General features: G+C 40.8%; 1 protein-coding gene across 2 annotated transcripts in view; it reads left to right on the top strand.

The window, feature by feature from the left end:
* Positions 1-3,603: 3,603 nt before the first annotated feature.
* KCTD17 (potassium channel tetramerization domain containing 17) overlaps positions 3,604-22,151 on the top strand; it is a 56,553-nt gene continuing 38,005 nt past the window's right edge. Inside the window, exons 1-3 of one of the 2 annotated variants that reach the window (XM_087723154.1) lie at positions 3,604-3,841; positions 7,920-8,028; positions 21,857-21,948. In XM_087723154.1, coding sequence (XP_087579280.1) covers positions 3,623-3,841; positions 7,920-8,028; positions 21,857-21,948 — 420 coding nt within the window. In that variant the 5' untranslated portion in view covers positions 3,604-3,622. The remainder of the gene's footprint in view (positions 3,842-7,919; positions 8,029-21,856; positions 21,949-22,151) is intronic. The other variant, XM_087723153.1, reaches the window with a different exon arrangement.

Raw genomic sequence — 22,151 nt, forward strand, 5'->3', positions numbered from 1 at the left:
AGTCTTAGTCCAGGGACTCCTGCCAAATGCGAAACCATGCTACAGAATAACCCCACCATAGAAGTACTGATCTGTCAATACTAACTGCTAACTCCAGCTTTTATTCAGATAGGTCACCTGGTAGTGAACCAAAGTAAGTAAATTGGAGAGATAAGTTGTGTGATGTAGCATTTGCTATGAGGGAAAAATGCAAGTGATGACATATACTTCACTGGCCTCTGAGAATTACCTCAGTACATAGGAGAAAGATTTCAGTCTAGACCCATGATGGTGAACCTATGGCATGCGTGCCATATGTGGCACACAGAGCCATTTCTAAGGCGTTGCCCTGTCAGCTCCAGCACACATGTGCTTGCTGACCAACTGATTTTTGGCCTTGATTTTTGGCTGTTTTTTGCCCTCCGGAGACTTCCCTGAAGCCTCTGCATGGCAAAAAACTACCCAACATGCAAACCAGAAGTTTGGAAAAGTCTGTTACTGAACTTCCAGTTTGCATGTTGGGTCATTTTTCGCCCTCCCCAGATTCCTAGAAATCCTGGGGAGTCTGGGAACGGTGAAAAATGGACTTACCAGGCACACCGGAAGTCAGAAAACGGTCTGTTTCTGGCCTCTGGGGTTGGGGTGGGGGGTGGGGAGGCAGGGGAAATCGTTTTCACCCTCCTTAGGCTCCTAGAAACCCTCTGGAGCCTGGGGAGGGCGAAAAACGGACCTACCGGCCCACCAGAAGTCAGAAAATGGGCAGTTTCTGGCCTGGGGGAGGTGTATTTTCACTCTACCCAGGCTCCAAGAAAGCTGTGTGTGCATGTGCGGGGCAGCAGGTGTGTGTGTGTGTGTCACACACACATGCGCAGGGGTCATAGCACGGGGGATTCAATTATGGGGGTGGGCATGCGAGCGTGCCCGTGCTTTTGGCACCCGAGGCGAAAAAGGTTCGCCATCACTGGTTTAGACAATCTGAAAGGGAAATATGAGTCCAAAGCTGGAACCAGTGCTGGAGAAAGCATATCGGAATTGGCCACCCCCCTCCAAGTCTCTGCAACTAAAGGTGGGAGAGGAGGGTCTTTTAGACTTGCAAGATTTTATTACTTTAATAGGGGTAATTAGGAGAATGGGGTAGTTGGATGGAGTCCCCGAAGCAGTAGGCATGAGCTTAAATGGACTCCAGCAGAGGATGGTAGAGGAACGCCTGGAGGAATGTTGTCCATGGGGTTGTGATGGGTCGGATAGGACTTTGCAACTAACAAGAACAATTGGTTTCGGTTGTCTGGTCTCTATTTGAAAAGCTGACATATTCTTAATTAAGCTCCATGCTTTTGAAAGGAGAAATTAAAGCAGTGGTTTTTTACAGTACAAATCTAGGGAACTGTTTTTTTTTTAAAGAAACAAATTACATGTGTAGGACATCCCTGAACTGCAGAAGTTACTAATTTCCAGTTTACTGAATGGAGTTTAGGAAATTATGACATTCTTGTTTTAGAAATGACCCAATACAGATACTGTATATCTAGAAAGAAAAGAGATACTGAATCTTACAACCTTCTTGGCAAAATAGAATAGTGATGTAATGATGCTATAAATAAGATTTAGCCCTGGAGATGTTTGTCCAGTAGACTATCAAAAGATTATTAAATAATCCACTAGTTCCATACGTGGCACCCAAGGAGCCTTTGATTAACTTAAAAAATTTGGAATATCATCCTAAAAAGTTGGAACATCACCCAATTCCCAGATCTAGTGAAAATTCATGCACCTTGTAGGAGGGTTCAGTGAAAATGTCTCTGCCATTAAAATATATATTTTTAAAGCACTTTTCAACCTTGGCAACTTTAAGATGGGTGGACTTTTATTCAAACTATCTTGACCCCTTCCAGTCTGGCTTCAGGCCCGGTTACAGCACTGAAACCGCTTTGGTCGCATTGACCGATGATCTCTGGAGAGCCAGAGATGGAGGCTATGCGTCCATCCTGGTTCTCCTTGACCTCTCAGCGGCTTTCGATACCATCGACCATGGTATCCTTCTGCGACGACTGCGGGAGGTGGGGGTGGGCGGCACTGTTTTACAGTGGTTCTCCTCCTACCTCTCGGACAGGTCGCAGTCGGTGTTGGTGGGGAGGGAGAGATCGTCCCCGAGGCCCCTAACCTATGGGGTGCCGCAGGGTTCGGTTCTGTCCCCCCTGCTATTTAACATATACATGAAACCGCTGGGCGAGATCATTCGGAGGCACGGGATTAAGTACCATCAATATGCGGACGATACGCAGTTGTATCTGTCGGCCCCGTGCCAACTCAATGAAGCGGTGGACGTGATGAACCGGGGCCTTGAGGCTGTTAAAGACTGGATGAGAGCTAACAAACTGGTACTCAACCCGGAAAAGACCGAGTGGCTGTTGTGTTTTCCTCCCAAAAATTTGGTTAACGTTCCATCAATCAGGCTGGGGGGGCAAAATTTATTCCCCTCAGATAGGGTCCGCAACTTGGGAGTCCTCCTGGATCCACAGCTGAGTTTTGACCACCATCTGTCGGCTGTGACCAGGGGGGCATTTGCCCAGGTTCGCCTGGTGCGCCAGTTGCGGCCCTACCTGAACCGGGAGGCTCTCACAACAGTCACTCGAGCCCTTGTGATCTCTAGGCTGGAATACTGCAATGTGCTCTACATGGGGCTGCCCTTGAAGAGCATCCGGCGACTTCAGCTAGTCCAGAACGCGGCCGCGCGAGTGATCATGGGCGCACCACGGTTCGCCCATATAACACCAATCCTCCGTGAGCTGCGCTGGCTACCTGTTGATCGTCGGGTGCACTTCAAGGTCTTACTTACCACCTATAAAGCGCTCCATGGTAGTGGATCTGACTATTTGAGAGACCGCCTCCTGCCAATTACCTCCCTGCGTCCCATCAGATCGCACAGAGTAGGCCTCCTCCGAATTCCATCCGCCAGTCAGTGCCGACTGGCGACTACGCGGAGGAGAGCCTTCTCAGTTGCAGCTCCGACATTATGGAACAACCTCCCCGTGGAGATCCGCACCCTCACCACAGTCCAGGCCTTCTGCACAGCCCTCAAGAACTGGCTATCCCGTCAGGCCTGGGGATAGGATTACTCTCACCCCGCCCGAATGTTGAGTGAATGTTGTGTTTTTATGACCAATTTCCTTTAATCACGATTTTTTTTTCTTTTTAAGTTTTGCCTTGCACCCCCTTCCCTTTATTGCTGTAAGCCGCCCTGAGTCCCCTCAGGGAAAAGGGCGGCATATAAATTTGCAATAAAATATAAAAAAAAAACATAAAAACAAACATGCTGACTGGAAAAATCTGGGAGTTGACATCCACTCATCTTAAAAGTTGCCAAGACTGAGAAACACGGCTTTGAATTGTTTTTGCACTTTCTGCTTTAAAAAGATCGTTGAGCTGTCATCCAAAGGAAACTCAGCCAAGCACGCTGTCACTCAAGTGCCACAATATCGGGCAAAATAACCCGGACGCTTGATTTCTTGGGTCCCCGCTAAAGTCTGAAATGCGCTCTAGTCTCGAAACGAACTACAAGCCCCAGAATCCTCCGGGGCGCAACACCTGCAAGCCGCGTCCCGCCTCTCTGTGAAAGTAGGAGGGGACGCGCCCAGAGAAAGAGATGAGAATGGAACGAGGGGAGGACGCACCGGCTGCACAGAAGGCGACTTCGTACGCGTGGGCTTGCTCGCAGCAGCCGCTTCCCCCCAGCAGCCGAGGCAAATGGGTTCGGCTGAATGTCGGGGGCACCGTTTTCTTAACCACCAAGCAGACCTTGTGCCGCGAGCAGAAATCCTTCCTCTGCCGCCTGTGCCAGGGAGAGGAGCTGCAGTCCGATCGGGTAAGCGCCCGCGCTCCGCCGACCCTCCCAAGGAGCTCGGCTGTTTTGCGAACACGCGACCGTTTCCCCCTTCGCTTCAATCGCCGGGCGTGTCGAACGCCGATACTCCCGCTGTGGGCAGCGATGAAGGGGGGTGTTGCTCCCTTTGTTTCGGAAGATCGGAGCCCACTTTGTAAAGATCTTGCTAAGCTTTTCTCCCCTCGCTTCACCCACTTTTCGAGTCTCGCCCCATAAGCAGAAGTCATTTGTTGTTGGGTTTTTTTGCAAAGTCACACTCGCATGTTTACTTCGTGAACATGCAAAGTTGTCGTCCGTCCGTCCGCCCCCCAATTCCTCAGGGGTTTTGGAGCTTTACGTAAGGAACGAGGGTTTCTTCCCGGTACTCTTCGGCTACAGCTACACCAATGATTCCCAACATGGGAGCCACGCCCCGCAGGGGGGGGGATTTGATTTTTGATGGGGGCAATTTGAACCTTGTTTAAAACAAGTTAATGGCCCTTTATGCTTCCTCCGGGTGAGTAGAGTTCGCTTTTGGAGTAAAGAAAGAGTTATAGATGGGGTGAGAGGGTGGAGAACCAGGATTTTAGAGATGCTTAGGTGGGGTATGGCCCAAAAATAAAAGGTTGGGAACCACTGAGCTACACTGTTTAAAAAGCGAGGCAAGTCCTATATAGAAGCATCCGCTTTCTGGCGGGGGCGTCTCTGCCCTGCCTGAGCAGCCAAAGTGTGAGCGATAAAACTTGTTTTTAAATGCCCTCAGGCCAGTCGCTCTGCTGGTTGAAAAATGTCGAGAAAGTCTTCCAGCTTCTGCTTTTTGCACGCGAGGGTGCCGATTAAATGGCTTGGTGGAGATAATGTGGATTGCCCTTTATCTCCAAAGCGCGCTGATTTCCGTTAAAAGCCTCGATAAAGATCACGAAAACTCCACTTGTTCACCCACAAAGGGCCTCGAAGAAATTTTGCCCAGTACTCAAAATAACCGCGAACTTAGGAGTCGTTTCCATCCTCTTCTTCACCGTAACATCCCTTGTGTTAAGGTGGATCTTTTATAGCCAGTGGTTCCAAGAGTTCATCTTGGCGCTGGATGCAGCTTTTGCTAAGGCTAATGTAGTCTTGGGCAGCCGTTCAAAAACTTCATCCGCAGGATGTTTTTTGAGTTGTTGATTTTTTTAAAATGGAGTAAAGCATATGCTCAGTCAGGCCAAGGGCAGTTGACTTCGGTGTTTATCCTCCAAGGATATGCATTCAGAAATAAATATGATGATAGGATCAAAAAGCTGCTAACTTTGGACAGCTTGTTAAGCTAAAATGTGTTTTGTAGTGGGATGGCTGGATTTGCACACAACTAGGCTAGGCTAAGAGGGGCTTTAGCATATTGAAGGAATCCAGCCACTGTGATAATGTATTTTGTCAGCCAGAGTATCAGCTAAAGCTATAATATAATAGTTCATTTAGATGCAGCATGTTAGAACTCAGAAAATGTCTTTTAGTCCCTCTGATTTACACTTCCATTACAAACTGAATAGAATTTGTATAAAATGTAGTTTGTTGGGTGAACCCAGCCAATTTGATTAATTCAGATCACATCTTAATCTGTTTCATGAATACTGTGTAGTCTTTGTGAACCCATTGTTTCAAATTGGCCAATATTATTTGGAGGAAGTAAACAGTTGTGCCTGCGTACACGCACAAACACACAAAGTATGGCAGCCTTGCCAAATCCCTCTCTTCCTATTTTTCTTGGCAGCTTTGCTTTTTTTCTCCCCTCTGATCCTGCAGATACATGCAATTGGTTTTGACTTTGTTTTGCAAACTTAGCCATTGTGTTACATAAATAAAATTTATGCCATAGCACAAGGCTTGAGTAAACTCAGTATATTGATGTAGTGCATTTAACAAAAAAATATTTAAATACTTCACAGCTTAAATATCTTTATAATTATTTGCCCTGAGTCTCCTGCTATTCAACTACATTTAATGCCTTAGGGTTCCCATAAATATGACAGACAAACACATCTCTTTTGCTGAGTGTGCATAGTTTTATACAAACTTCCTTTTTTTGTCCATTGTTCCCCAGTAAAAACAAACAAACCATCTCTGTCAGATGTTTTCTCTTTGGAGAGTTGTTCCAGATTGATTTTTTTAAAAAGCAGTTTTGAGATACAGCAATTTTTGAGATATAGCAGTCATAGGTGAACAGTATATCTGTGTAACACATTTAATGTTGGCAGTACAATTTGTTTTATTTTTTTCCTAATGGATACTATCCTGGGATGTGTCTCTTGTGGGTTAAGGCACTAGGCTAGAGATCAGGAAACCAAATTTTCTGGCCTTAGGCACGAAAGCTGGCTGGGTGACCCTGGGCCAGTCCCTCTCCCTTACCTTCAGAAGTTGTGGGAGCTTCATCACTGGAAGTTTTCAAGAAGAGACTGGACTGTCCTTTGTCAGAAATGGCATAGGGTTTTCTGCTTGGGAGGTGGGGGGTTGGACTAGATTACTTACAAGGCCCCTTCCAACTCTGCTAATCTATTAAAGGTGGCTGTTGTGGAGAAAATAGGAACAGGGGGGTCAAATTTTATACCCCTCAGATAGGGTCCGTAATCTAGGAGTCCTCCTGGATCCACAGCTGACTTTTGACCATCAGTTGTCGGCTGTGACCAGGGGGGCATTTGCCCAGGTTCGCCTGGTCCGTCAGTTACGGCCCTACCTGAACCGGGAGGCTCTCGCAACAGTCACTCAAGCCCTTGTGATCTCTAGGCTGGAATACTGCAATGGACTCTACATGGGGTTGCCCTTGAAGTGCATCCGGCGACTGCAGTTAGTCCAGAATGCAGCTGCGCGAGTAATAGTGGGCGCACCGCAGTTCGCCCACATTACACCCATCCTCCGCGAGCTGCACTGGCTACCTGTCGATCTCCGGGTGCGCTTCAGGGTATTGATGACCACCTTTAAAGCACTCCATGGTAGTGGATCTGGGTACTTGAGAGACTGCCTTCTGCCGATTACCTCCCTTCGACCGATTAGATCACACAGATTGGGCCTCCTCCGGATTCCATCTGCCAGTCAATGCCGACTGGCGACTACACGGAGGAGAGCCTTTTCTGTTGCAGCTCCGACCCTGTGGAACGATCTCCCCGTTGAGATTCGTACCCTCACCACCATCCAGACCTTCTGCACGGCCCTTAAGACCTGGCTCTCCCAGCAGGCCTGGGGATAAGTTCTTAAATTACCCGCCCGAGTGTTGACTGTTGAATGCAAGTTGTGTTTTATTATTTTATTTTGTTCACTCACTGTTTGTCTTTTATTATTGCACCCCCTTCCCTGTGATTGTAAGCCGCCCTGAGTCCCCTCAGGGAGAAGGGCAGCCTATAAATCTTAATAAAATGTCAAAAAAAAAAAAAAACAGGAAGGAGAATTGTAGGTGTTCATCACCTTGAGTTATTTATAAAAAAATGATAAAGGCAAGATATAAATAATAAATACCTTCACACTTTGTAGCTTTATCAAGATCTGTTTCTGAACAGTCATTGCCACTTTATTCCCATCAATATAGTAGGTATGAATCTCTCTTATTCTCTCTCCCTCTCCCCCTCTCTCTTTCTCTCTCTCTTTCTCTTCTCTTTCTTTCTGTCTGTTCGTGTGTATAAAACATTTCAAAAGGTTTTGCCCTGTTTTGTATCATTTTACATATAAGCGTATGTTAAGGCATATTCAACCTTTCTGAATTTTCTTTTACCCCTCTTGAGTAATGAAGGGTCAGCAAAATTGGTTACCAGACTGCTGATTTCTAAATGATTCTTACTGGTTTAACTTCAAGCCTTACATAAGAAGCACATGTTCTAACTGGTGTTTATACCCCCTTTATTATGAAACCTGACCCGTTAATTCTTTCTCTGGGCTCTGTTTTTAAGCAGTTAATGATCCATCATAATGTTTCATTTCTTATCCCTGGAAACTAAATTTATTCAGAGGTTTGGGTGAGGGATTGAATTCAATTTTTTTTTGAAGATCCACATAAAGAAAGAACTCAGAAAAGTTAGTGATAAATGGCTTGTTTGGTTCTTTGCTTTTGGTTTAGGATGAGACTGGCGCGTATCTCATAGATCGAGATCCAACCTATTTTGGACCTATTCTGAATTTCCTCCGGCATGGGAAACTGGTACTGGATAAAGACATGGCTGAGGAAGGTAAGTCTATAGATTTGTATGTTCTGGAACCCAGGTATCACTGGTGGGATACGACTGATACGCCCATGTCATGTGATCATCATTGGAAACCTTTCCAGCCAGCTTCTGACAAGCAAAGTCAATGGGTCACTTAATGACAACACAATCCACTTAACAAATGCAGTGATTCGCATAACTGTGGCAAAAAGGTCATAAAGTGGAGCAAAACTCAACGAATGCCTCACTTCGCAATGAAATTTTGGGCCCAATTATGGTCATAAATTGAGGACAAGCTGTATTGTTTATGGTGTGCAATGAACATAATTGATTGCTAAGGGCTGTTTATTGAAATGCCTCTGAAATACACTTGGGAATATTCTTGTCTCTGTGTCTGTTGTCTAAAATCATATTTTGTGACAGTAATATTATAGCAGGACCTTAAGAACATGTTAAATATTTTCTGGCAATGTGATCTTTTTTATGAGAGTGAACGCTTCACATATTTTCTCAGGAAATGATTCCCCATGTTCTATAACAAGAACATAGAATAATGCATTATACCAAATTAGACTACTTGTCTGACACAGAAATAAATATATATGCAGTGATAGGGTACCAAAGGGATGCGGTAGCTCAGTGGCTAAGACGCTGAGCTTGTTGATCAGAAAGGTCGGCAGTTCGGCAGTTCAATTCCCTAGTGCTGTGTAATGAAGTGAGCTCCTGTAACTTGTCCCAGCTTCTGCCAACCTAGCAGTTCGAAAGCATATAAAAATGCAGGTAGAAAAAATAGGGACCACTTTGGTGGGAAGATAACAGTGTTCTGTGTGCCTTCAATGTTTAGTCATACTGGCCACATGACCACAGAGATGTCTTCGGACAACGGTGGCTCTTTGGCTTAGAAATGGAGATGAGCACTGCCCCCTAGAGTCGGGAAAGACTAACACATATGTGCGAGGGTAACCTTTACCTTTAACTAATAGGGTAACCTCAAGCTTCTTTTTATTGACCAAAGGCCCATTCTTTCCACTCCTTGCACCCAAGGTGGATGCCCTTTCTCCCCCCCCCTCCCAACCCCCATCCCTTTGGTATGCTACTGGACATTAATCTAGCAGCTGAAGTGAGGAGAAGAAAGGAGAAGGCAGGCCAGGCTAATTTCTTACAAAATAAACGGGTGGAATTATAGTTGCATACTTCACCTTAATCTGGGTCAGAGATTGACGTCTTCTTATAATGAAAGTTGGCAGTTCTTACTACCCAACTTGGGAATGCCCACATGGATATTGTCCTCACCCACCCCAACCATGTTGAGTCGGGTTGAGACTCTGAACTTGAAAATAAAGAGCAGTTGTATTTATTTACTTCTGTACTGTGGTCCTTGCTTTGCTTTGGCTCTACCATTTATTTTTAATGCTCTGCATCCCCTTGGTGCAGTTCTGTGTTGGGAAAATGAGAAACAGGCCAAATAGTGCATCCCAAGGGTGATGGTTTGTACCCTTGTAAATACACTGATGCTTGGTATTCTAAATATTTAGATTTAGAAGCAGCGTCTTTCCTTCAATTTTTTTTTATCGTTTTGTTGAATGCTATTTATTACTCTGTGTTCAGGAATCCTAACAACCAGCTGCCAGTGACATATTTTGGTGGCACTTGTTTGTGATAGCAATCAGCTAATTAAACAGTAGAGCAAACCATATAAATATATACAAGCTATAATTTCCAGTGTTCAAGGAAAATAGTATAAACGCTTTTATTCAGTTTCAACCTTTATTGTCAATACACAACATGTGTACAATGAGATTGGCTGAGCCTTCCTTACTGCACCCACCCTCAACATCAATACATATCACATTGAAAGAAAGAAAATCCCATACCCAAAAAATCATACTAACAACACACAATCCTCTATACCAATATGTGCGCAACTAATATATTGCACCAAAATGAACATGTTTCACCGGCCCTGCAAGTCTATCGTACTACATACTTATGATGTTACATTGCATTTGGGAGTCTGACAGTAGCAGTAAGAGATAGAAGACAATGGGAAGGAAGAAGTCTAATGTTGAAAGCTACATTTTAATGTTGTTTTTATGTTTTTTTTTTTTTACTTTGCTTTTGGTATTTCATTCTCTTGTGTCTTTTCTAATTTTTAACATCAGCCTGAAGAGTGTAAAGTGATTATGTGCTTATAATAAAGGTTTTTTTTTCCAATTTAAAAAGAAAGAAGCTGATGAGCTAATTCCCAGCATTACGCCATTTTCAGCTTCTCTGTTCTGACAGTTTCCTTTTCTTGTGGGAGTAGTTGGCAGTGGTGAGAGTACTTGTCTGAATTATTCAAAGCACAATTTTCTTATAGCACAAAAAAAGAAGAATAGGGAGAAGAACTGACTGAGTTCAGGCAACAGTACATGAGATTAAAGGTGCAGTATGTGTTATAAGAATTCAGCTACATGTTATGGACACCCATGTCTGGTTTATTTGGGGACATGTTATGTGCAAACAAAAATCCTGTCTTGGTAACCTAAGTTTAGAATTTAGCATGTTACAAGAAGCCAACTGATCACTCTTGAAGAACCTGAAATTACAGTGTTTTTTTTAAAACTTTGGTACACATAAGAATTTATTTAGGAACAATTACATTCAAATTGAGTTTACAGGGAATTTTGGAATTGCAAATAGGTTTAAGGCTATGTCCAGGCTAAATAAACTCTGACTGTGGTGAATTATATTTGAGAAAAGTAAGATACAATACAATGATAGCAAAGCATGTAAAGAATATACTGTTAAGTACAGAAAAGTATTAACTCTGCACTCCTACATATATTCACTTATCAAGAATAAGTGTTATTGATCTCAAAAGGGGTTGAGTAGACATTTATAGGATCTCACAATAAGAACATAGTCTTGTGCTCACTTATTTGGAATCACAGTTGCGCATAGAAATTTATAGATAAATGTGCACTGGTAGAATTTTAAAAGGCAGTAAATAACTATCATAACATGCTAAATATTTAGCTTGGTCTCACCTTTTCTAATGTTAAATCTCATAGTAATCAAAACATGTACTATTATAATGAAATTACAATATTTTATTCTATTTCTATTCTTGTTCTGGTTCTGGATACTACTTTAGTATTGAAGAGGCGAAGGAAAAGAAGAACAACATCGTTGTCATGATGATGACAGTAATTTTCTGTGGTGATTGGAAAATGAAACTGCTTCTTTGTTTTCCTCCCCACAACTTTCAGACTGAGAGTGGCTGTATTTTTTGCTTTGTTTATTAATATATTCTCCTAATTTGCTGAGGAAGGAAAGTGACATATTGTGAGGTTCCTAATAAGGCTTCAGGTCCAAATAGATTGTTCTGATGAATAACAAAATGCTAGTTCCTAAGTGTAACTTTAGTTCCTCAGTGGTTTCATTAAGTGCCTGGATCCCACATGCCCGCTGCTGAAATGTATCACACACAGGTTCCTCTAGGGAAGAGACGTGCAGATGCAAATGATGACAGAGGAACAAAATGGAAATCATTTTATTTGCATATGTAGCAAATAAATTTCCAATTTATTTGTAGCCAATTTCCCTTAGGCTAATATTTCTTAACCTCAGAAACTTTAAAGTATATGGACCTCAAAACTTCCAGAATTCCCCAGTCACCAGTTGCAACCTGGTCTCTGATATTTGGGGCTAGAAATTCCCAATTCCTTAATACTGCTCTTCTGTCTGGCAGATAATTCTGTTTAGTAGATATTGATAGCTACTGTGATAAAAATAATAAGAGCAAAATAGAATCCAACAAGTTTTTATTTAGCTATCATTGGATTAGAGCTAGATAGTGGATATGGTTGAAGATTAAATTTTGAGTGTTTCTTCATGAATCAAATATCTGTATGCTTGGTGATATAATCTGGCTAGTTGGTTAAGGTTAACTAGAGCATGTGTGTTGATTCCAAGCAGTGATTCATCCTTGAAAGAGGGGGTGGTCCAACCCATGCTTAAGAAAACATCCCCCCCACAAGAAATCATGTTGGATCTGACTGTGTTAGTTAATTTCTGGACTGCTTCCTTTTTAGGAAAAGTTGCTAAGAAAGTAGGTTGCAGTTTCAAAGGTCTCTAGATGTGGATTTCTGGATCTTTCTGAGTAGGGTTTCAAACCTGGGTACAGTGGAGATGTGGTGTTGATTTCATTTGTTGACTTGTAGCAGGATTACTGTAGAGGTGGTATTTCCTCTATTTACTTGAAGGTATTGATACCATTGATTATTATATCCTTTTGGACTGACTTAAGTGTTGGAAGTTATAGAGTTGTTGTGGTTATCTTTCTTCTTAGGCCATTTCAAGCTGGTGGTGCTGTGGAGATGAGGAGAGAGGTCTAACTCAAGGTTCTAGCTTTGTAGGATAGCTCAAGGCTTGATTCTTTTCTAACTCTTGTTTATAGAAGATTGCTGGATGGGGTCATTCATAGGCATGAAGTTGGATGTATATCTTAATTGATACCATCAATATTCTGTCTTGATGTCTAGAGGCTATAGGGACCTGACTGGTGGGAACAGGCTCAATCTTAACCCTTGTAATACAAGTAGCTATGGGTTTGGGGACCATCTGATCTAGAGACTTTCCATATTCTTTCTGGATAGAATAGCACTGCTCCAAATCTACCCAATGTGCAGTTTGGGAGATGTACAGCTCTTGTTCTAAGAGGAACAATACCAGTTGTGCCTATGTCTGAATCAGGAGGCTCCCCTCATAGTCATTCATGCTTTAGTCACCTCACAGTTGGATTACTGCAATGGCTCCACATAGGCTGTCCTCAATGACCTCTCAGAAGCTGCTTCTGCTGGCCCAGAATGCAGGGATGTGAATAGGGTACCTCTCTGTTTTATGAGCTACATTGATTACCAGAGCTTTTGAGCGTAGTTCAAGATCCTGGTTCTCATTATGAAGTTTTTCATGTCACAGCGCTGGGTTATTTGCAGGACTGGAAAATAATTTTTGATTATTTTTGCTCTTCGGGTTAGATCTGGCAGGGCAAAGTTTGATCAGACATGGTTGACAGTATTGCGTCACTTAGACAGTGTCATGAGGCAAGACACAGGACTTATGCCTTCTCTGTTACTTTCCTGCCCTTTGGAACACAATTTCTCCTTGAGATTTGGTTGGCCCCAACCTTTCCTGCCTTTCAGAGGGCATAAAAATCTGAACCTTTTCCCAAGCAGTAGGGAAATTAAGGTAAGAGAATAATTCTGTTGGTTTAATTTTTCCCAGCACTGAACGTCCTTATGTTTTGAATTTTGTTTTTATTTTTAAGTCATTTTATATGGACTTAATTGTTGTTTACAAATGATGCCCCGAGTTATGTGCTGAGTGGGAGGCTTTATAAATCAAGGTAACTAAATAGATGGAAATTTATTCTTAAACCATCTGTCGAGTTAGTTAAGTTGTTTTTCTGATAGGCACGATTTTGTCACATTTCCATATGGGAAATCAGTTGGTTTTATTGGCTGAAAAGATTTAACTCACTGGATAGATTTATACTTCAAACTAAGTCAGGATTTTTTTTTAAAAAAAACTATTTATATTGAATAAGCCAGAATAGCTTAGGTAAAGATAAAGGTTCCCCTCACATATACATGCTATTCGTTCCTGACTCTAGGGGGCGGTGCTCATCTCCGTTTCAAAGCCGAAGAGCCAGCACTGTCCAAAGACGCCTCCATGGTCATGTGGCCATCATGACTAAACGCCGAAGGAGCATGGAACGCTGTTACCTTCCCACCAAAGTGGTCCCTATTTTTCTACTTGCATTTTTACATGCTTTCTAACTGCTAGGTTGGCAGAAGCTGGGACAAGTAATGAGAGCTCACTCTGTTACATGGCGATAGGGATTTGAACCGCCGAACTGCCGACCTTTCTGATCAACAAGCTTAGCATCTTAGCCACTGAGCCACCACATCCCTCAGAATAGCTTAGTTAGCATATAATGTTTGGGTCTAAACAAGCCATTGGTATGCTCTATTATGGACGACTTAATTACCAACTAGCATTTACTATATTTACCCAAAAAGAATCTAGGTTTCTTCTCGAAGAATTACTTATGGGTGTAGTACATTTTCTTGAGAGTTAGAAAGCAACTAACACGGTTCCGGTATAACTGCTGAACATGAGCAAATGAGTGTGGGTGCAAAGTGTGAATAGATATGCTAATCAAGGTTAGTATTAACCACCTCTTATCTATTTACTTATTTAGTTTGTTCATTTGTTAGATTTATTTCCCACCTTTCTATCAGGAGGTCAATGTGAAATACATAGTACTTTGACCTCCCATTTTTCTCCAAAACAACTGTGAGATTGTTTAAGCTAATATATATATAAATTTACATATGTGAGAGTTTTACATGCATACGTTTGTTGAGGGAAAAATATACTTCAGGATTGGTTTCAACTAAAGTTGGACATGAAAATTGGAATGTTCCAGAATACATTGGAACAATTTATGGTTTTCTAGGTTACATCAATCCAGGGGATGACTTAGTAGTTTTCAGAAAATTAATCTTCTGAAACAATATGTTTGTGATACACCTGGTCCTCTTAAATTCACATTCATTTTTCTTTGGTGTAAATGTGGAGTTTTCTTTTTTCTGAAAAAAAAAATCAGGGTGAAGCCTCTTCAGGTACCTCAACATTTGCTATGAATAAGATAAGGAGTATGCTAGTAGCTCCCCTCAGTTCTATTTACTCAGAGGTTCAGCTCATCATGAACAGCTCATTAACAATGGAATGGGTACCTAAGGATATGTTAGAACTATTACATTTTACTGACTTTCTTAATGGGTTGCTGGAAGTGTCAGACCTGGATGACATCTTTTACTTTTTGGATTTCAGGCCTGCCGCACTTTCTACTGTGGGAAAATGGGAGGGGGGATTATTTTGAGTATGCGTGATGTGTAGCCATAATAACATTCTTTCTCAGAAAGTCAAGGTCACTTTGTCCCTGAACCTGGATGGATGTGGATGGGAGGAATCTTCCTTCGTGGCAATGAAGGATTTTGGATCATGTGATAGACTTGTGGGTGTTGGGGCAGGGTCTTGAACTTTCAACTGGGTGGGGAAAACCTGGAAGCTATCAGATTCGTGTTTTTCCAGATGTGCTAACCTGACATCTCTAATAAAATGGAATTTTGAGGAAACTCAGGCCTTGAAGTTTTCTTTCGTTGGGGGTGTTTCTTGGAACCCTGATAGGAAGTATGTTTTAAATCAGGGATCCTCAAACTTTTTGAACAGGCCGATTCATGGTCCCTCAGACTGTTGGAGGACCGGACCAGCAGGGTGGGTGTGGCTAGGTGGTCATGTAACTGGGTAGGTGTGGCTAGGTGGTCATGTGACTCAGTGGGTGTGGCCAATTTAGCAGTCCATTTTGCTTTTGTCCTTGCTGTACTTGCTCAACGCAAGGAATCAATTTACTTAAGACCTCCCTCCCAAAAGGGAAAAAGAGTGCAAACTTTCTTGCCACTTGCATAACTTCATTATAACAGCAGCTTCATGCTCCTTAAAATAGGCCATTAAAAAAAGAATAAAACAAACAGGATTTTTTCAAAATAACTCCTGATCATATGTTTCAGATAACCACACAATAAACCAGACTGAGAACTACACCAATTTTTGACTGCAACTAAAACCCCCAAGATGGGCATTGAGAGACATTGGAAGCAGGCGGAAGAAGGCGAGAATCAACACACACACACACACACACAGCTTCCAATGGTGAATTAAAGAGGGATAATGGTCCCTCAGACTGTTGGGGGATATAGTTTGAAAAAAAGATGAACAAATTTCTATGAACACTGCACATATCGTTACTTGTAGTGCAAAAAACCCATGAAATAATACAATATTTAAAATGAAGAACAATTGTAATGAACATAAATATACTACTAATTCAATGGGAAGTGTGGGCCTGCTTAATTGGGATTATAGGGCTAAAGGTCTTTTAAGCCTGGAGGATTCACAAATGGATTTGCTTTTTGCCACAGTTGTGCATGTGTATATATACACATGAATATCTACCAAAATTAGTGGATGCACTTTATATATGGGAAGAATCAAAGCAGTGGGTGAATTCTCCTTCAGGCATTATACTGTGGTTGCATTTGAATTAGTGTTAGCCAACTTCAGCTGATTTTGAAAAATCTACGAGACATGGAGATATGTCCCCCACCCATCCATTTTTAAAGCACTACTTTAAAAGCAGCCCTTACCCTACTCACCCACCTGCCCTGGATCACATGACTGCGAAAAACATCTTAAAGCATTTTTAAAGTGTTTTTAAAGACTTTTAAAAGCATTACTTTACAAGCTGGCAGCTGCTTTTCAAGCCAGCACCACCCCCTCCCCTACTCAGCTACTGGCCCTGGATCACATGGCTGTGAAAAACATCTGAAAGGCTGTTTTTAAAGACTTTTAAAGCACTACTTTACAATCTGGCAGCTGCTTTTCACTTTGCATTGGCGGGCCATATCCGGCCCTTGAGCTGTAGTTTGAATATGCCTGTTTTAAAGCTAGTGAAGATATCTGGAATTTTTAAAATGCAGTTACAGTTTTGTATTGGAGAACTAGGAGTATGCATTTAAACCTCTTACTGTGTAAGAATGTTATGAGTAAGCTGCCAAGCATCTTAATACAATACAATAGCAGAGTTGGAAGGGACCTTGGAAGTCTTCTAGTCCAACCCCCTGCCTAGGCAGGAAACCCTATACCGTTCCAGACAAATGGTTATCCAACATCATCTTAAAGACTTCCAGTGTTGGGGCATTCACAACTTCTGGAGGCAAGCTGTTCCACTGATTAATTGTTCTGTCAGGAAATTTCTCCTCAGTTCTAAGTTGCTTCTCTCCTTGATTAGTTTCCTCCCATTGCTTCTTGTTCTACCCTCAGGTGCCTTGGAGAATAGCTGACTCCCTCTTCTTTGTGGCAACCCCTGAGATATTGGAACACTGCTGTCATGTCTCTCCTAATCCTTCTTTTCATTAAACTAGACATATCCAGTTCCTGCAACCATTCTTCATATGTTTTAATCTCCAATCCCCTAATCATCTTTGTTGCTCTTCTCTGCACTCTTTCTAGAATCTTCACATCTTTTTGACATCGTGGCGACCAAAACTGAATGCAGTATTCCAAGTGTGGCCTTATCAAGGCATTATAAAGTGATATTAACACTTCACGTGATCTTGATTCTATCCCTCTGTTTATGTAGCCTAGAACGGTGTTGGCTTTTTTGGCAGCTGCTGCACACTGCTAGCTCATATTTAAATGGTTGTCCACTAGGATTCCAAGATCCCTCTCACAGTTACTACTATTGAGCAAAGTACCATCTATACTGTATCTGTGCATTTCGTTTTTCTTGCCTAAATGTAGAACCTTACTTTTTTCACCATTGAATTTCATTTTGATAGATAGTGCCCAATGTTCAAGTTTGTCAAGATCCTTCTGTATCTTAAGCCTGTCTTCTGGCTATTCCTGCCAACTTGGTGTCATCTACAAATTCGATGACTTCCCCATTTATTCCCTCATCCAAATCATTGATGAAGATGTTGAAGAGTACTGGGCCTAAAACAGAGCCTTGGGATACTCCACTGCATACTTCCCTCCATGTAGATGCAGTTCCATTGAGGACTACACGTTGAGTGCGGTTGGTCAGCCAGTTACGAATCCATCTGGTTGTGATGCTGTCTAACCCACATTCTTCTACTTTATCTAGTAGTAGGTTATGGTCTACCTTATCAAATGCCTTACTGAAGTCCAGGTAAACTATATTGACGGGATTCCTCTGGTCCACTAATTTTGTCACTTTGTCAAAGAATTCAATAAGATTAGTCTGGCATAATCTGTTTTTGACAAACCCATATTGGCTTTTGGCTGTTACTTTGTTTACTTCTAGGTGTTCGCTTATTCATTGCTTGATTATCTTTTCCAGAATCTTTCCTGGTATTGAGGTCAGACTGATGGGTCTATAGTTTCCTGGATCTATTTTTTTTCTTTTTCTGAAGATGGGAACCACATCAGCTCTTTTCCAGTCCTCTGGCAGTTCCCCGGTGCTCCAGGATCTCTGAAAGATATAGTTCAGTGGTTCTGAGATCTCATCTGCCAGTTCCTTCAGAACCCTGGGGTGTAATCTGTCCGGTCCTGGTTATTTGAACTCGTCGAGGGTAGACAGGTGCTCACTTACCATTTTCTTCCCTAATCTTATTTTGTTCCTCTTTTTATTTTTGTTTTCCCTTTTCCAATTGGAAGAATAAAGCTCTTCCTTTCTCAACCCATCCCTTTCCCATCTCCCATCTCCCTTTCCTGCCCTATCTTCATGAAAATAGAAAACTCAAGAGAAGCAAACTTTTTATTTAAGCATGCTATTTCTGTAACAAAAATGTCCTTTTGAATCTGAAGCATCTCTTTCTGGATTGTTTTAACAGGCTTGGTTCTATTCACATGCACATATTCTACTAAATATAGACTCACTGAGCTGGAGAAACTGATGTATTTCCCCTACACTTTGTTGCATAACAGTAATCATTTATACACTATTAAGTGCGATGCTACTGAGAATGGTTCTGAAAAGACCATTCCAGCATTCTATTCATGTGCTTATTTTTCTCCATGAGTTCTTTTTTTAAAATCTTATTTCATGTCAAGCCAATAACAATTTATTGAGATAACTGATCGACTTTCAAATTAGGTAGAAAGGACTCATATAGAAACGGTGATTAATTTATTTTCTCTTTGCAAAATTCATTCTAGCTTCCTAATGGAAGAAAATCACCCCTCTTTTATTAAATTTTTTATTCGGAAAGAGAGCATATTTATTACAATGAAATGAATCTATTGCATTAGAAAATTAGGAAATCCGATCTTTGAGAATAAATGTATTGAAATATGAATAATATTAATATTTTGAAATGATGAATTTCAATGCAAGTATTCTTGCTTGTTTGCTTGCTTTCATTAAGATTCAGTGTTATCTGCAGAGATTTCATAAGTACTATTTCTTTTTTTGCATTTGTATGACAATTCTGTTATTCAGGCTGATATAATAAAGTAAACGAAAGTTGTGAGGTTTTCTGCCACCTTTACTAATACATATCTATTTAGGATGGTTACTTCTTAGTTGAGTATTGGCCTCAGGGCTTCATCTCTTTTATCCTTCTGAAATCTGTATTCTTTATTAAACATACTTCCATTCCCCCCCCTCTTTTGAGGTCTATTTTGTTTGTGTTTTTTAGGGAGGGCTCCATGCAATTATGGGATTCAAAATTTTCTACTGCTGGTTCTGTGGGTGTGACATGTCTTGGTGGGTGTTGCAGGGGAAGGATACTGTAAAATCTCCATTCCCTCCCGATCATCTGGAAATCGGGAGGCAGAGAATAGATGGGGGCAGGGCCAGTCAGAGGTTCTCTGAACTACTAAAATTTTCTGCTACTGGTTCTCCAGAACTGGTCAGAACCTGCTCAATACTACCTCTGGCTCCATGTTTTATCCGATCACCTTAAACTTCCTTGTCAGTTTGCATGACCTAGTAGGGGGGGGGGGGAAGAGAAACTTGTGTTATGTGAATGAACAGCATATTAATTACAAGCTTGTTCAGTATTTGTCAGATCATTTCTCTCTTATTTTGCCTTTTCAGAGTCTTTTTTGTCTTTAACTTTCGTCCTTTGACCAGTGCTTGGATTCAATATTCCCCTAAGATATCATTTGGTCTAGTCCAGTCATCGCTTTGTTTCAATAAAAAATTAGCATATGGTAACTTTGCATATACAAAACAGCATCTGCAAAAAACACCATATGCAACTTTGTAGGGAAGTATTAGAATTAAGCTATAAATGGCCTGTCAAGCTATTTTCCTAAAATATAGAATTTGTCATTTTATGAAGATCTTGGTTTTATCAAGCCTGGGGCATGGCAAAGAGGATAATCTTATGTAAATGGAAAGGAATATATTTTCCTGATGAATTCAGATAAGAGCCTTATCTATTTTTGAAAAGATTTTTGCTCTAAAAATAAGAATATAAAGCAATAGATTTCCATGTGATCCAGATGGAATAATAATAAGATTGAGTATTGAATTTATTCTATATTGATGCTAAATGAAAATTATATGGATATTTCTTCTTTTTTTCTGTTACTAGTTCTCCCACATTTTCTTTTTATTGTGTTTAATCACCCCATGTACATTTCTTTATTACAAACCACTACATTTTTACCAGTATTGTAATTGCATGTATTCTACTGTTAATAATAATTAGAAATCAAAACAGATGAAAGAAAAATAGATACATGTGCTTAGGTGAAACTATGAGAAAGAATGTAATTGTAATAGATTTGATTGAAGGTGGATTAACCTTATTGAGTGGAATGTGGAAAAGTGAAGTGAAGTTTAATTATTAATGAAAGGATTAAAGTGCATGTCAGAAAGTATGAATTGGTATCATTAGGTAGTTGTGAATGCCCATGAAAGTAGGTATCTGGAGTAATCTTGAACGGAGGGATATTAAAAATCTAATATATTAATTTTGATTTGGTTTGGTTAATGTTACATTCAAATGACAAAGGAAGAAACAGGCTTAATTGAATGTGATTCTAGAGAAAAATGGCTTGGTCAGATGACTTGAATGAATGGATGGGAATCAGGTAAACATTGGGACTGTTCAGAGTTAAATGAAAATGATGTTTGTTTATCACATAGTTGCTAAGAAATATGCATTTTTTATTAATTCAGAGTTTATGTTTTAGTCTGTTCACACATACAAATAGAAAAGGAAGGAATGCAGATAGTCCTCAACGTACAACCACAATTAAGCCCAAAATTTATGTTGTTAAGTGAGAAATTTGTTAAGTTAGTTTTGCCCTATTTTACGACTTTTTGTTAAATGAATCACTGCAACTGTTATATTAGTAACATATAACATGATAGATGATAGATAGATAGATAGATGATAGATAGATAGATAGAGTATAAGACGCACCAAGATTTTGAAGAGGTACATTTAAAAAAAAAAACATTCTGCAGGCCTCCCAAACCCTCTGCATGCTGCGGGGGGCAAAAACAAGCAAAAAAATGGTGGTTTTTTTTGTGTGCAAAAATTGGTCTGTTGTTCGCAAAAAGCAGGGCATGCATAGGCTTTGGGAGGCTTGTAGAGTGCTCCGGGGTGGGTGGGTGGGCAAACGGGCAAAAAAACAGCCCATTTCCCCATCATTTTTGCACTCCCCAGCTCTTGGCAGGCCTCCCAAAGCCTATGCACATCCATTTTTGTGAAGGGGACGGGGTTTCGGGAGGCCAAAAATGCTGTATTCACTGTATAAGACACACCCAGATTTTCACCCTCTTTTTTAGGGGAAAAGGGTGCGTCTTATACTCCGAAAAATACGGTAGATGGAAGAAGATAGATTTGTATTCCAACTGTATTATTTTTACAAATAACTCAAGGCGGCGAATATATCCAACATACCTTCCTACTCCTATTTTCCTCACAACAACACTGTGAGATGAGTTGGGATGACATAGACATTGAGCTATAATATACATTTAGTATTAAATATGTCCCAGTATTAGAAATATTCCCTTACGTAATTTTTCATTGTAGCCTTGCCTTCTCCCCATATATTTTGATTGCCTTTCCAAATTTGATCTCTGTGAAAGACATCACACTCTTGTCACATTAGCATGTGATTCTGATGTGAGTTAAGTTTAAGAACTGTCAAATCTTTTCTGTTTAATACCCAAATGTTTATATTTTAATTAATATTACTTGATAGTGAAATTGTTCAGTACTTACTGTTTTATTGATATGCTCTCCGCTATTATTAGGCGTTCTGGAAGAAGCAGAATTCTACAACATTGGGTCTCTAATCAGACTAATAAAAGACAGACTGGAGGAAAAGGATTACACCATAACCCAGGTGGGTTGGGAACTGTAGAATTATATTTAAGAGAAATTGAAAACAAAAGTGCCCAGAATGTTAAGCTATATTTTACAAAAAAAAAAAAAAAATTGAACAACGATAAATGTTAAAAGACTGGGAATAAGCAAGCCAGCATTTAATTGTTAAAGCAGGGGCTGTTTTAATTCAGTTAATTTTGGGGTATTTATTATTCAGTGTTA

Source organism: Thamnophis sirtalis, unplaced genomic scaffold (assembly GCF_051295495.1).
Source record: "Thamnophis sirtalis isolate CommonGarterSnake01/CBP01778 unplaced genomic scaffold, rThaSir2_p1.2 scaffold_9, whole genome shotgun sequence".
Taxonomy (NCBI): domain Eukaryota; kingdom Metazoa; phylum Chordata; class Lepidosauria; order Squamata; family Natricidae; genus Thamnophis; species Thamnophis sirtalis.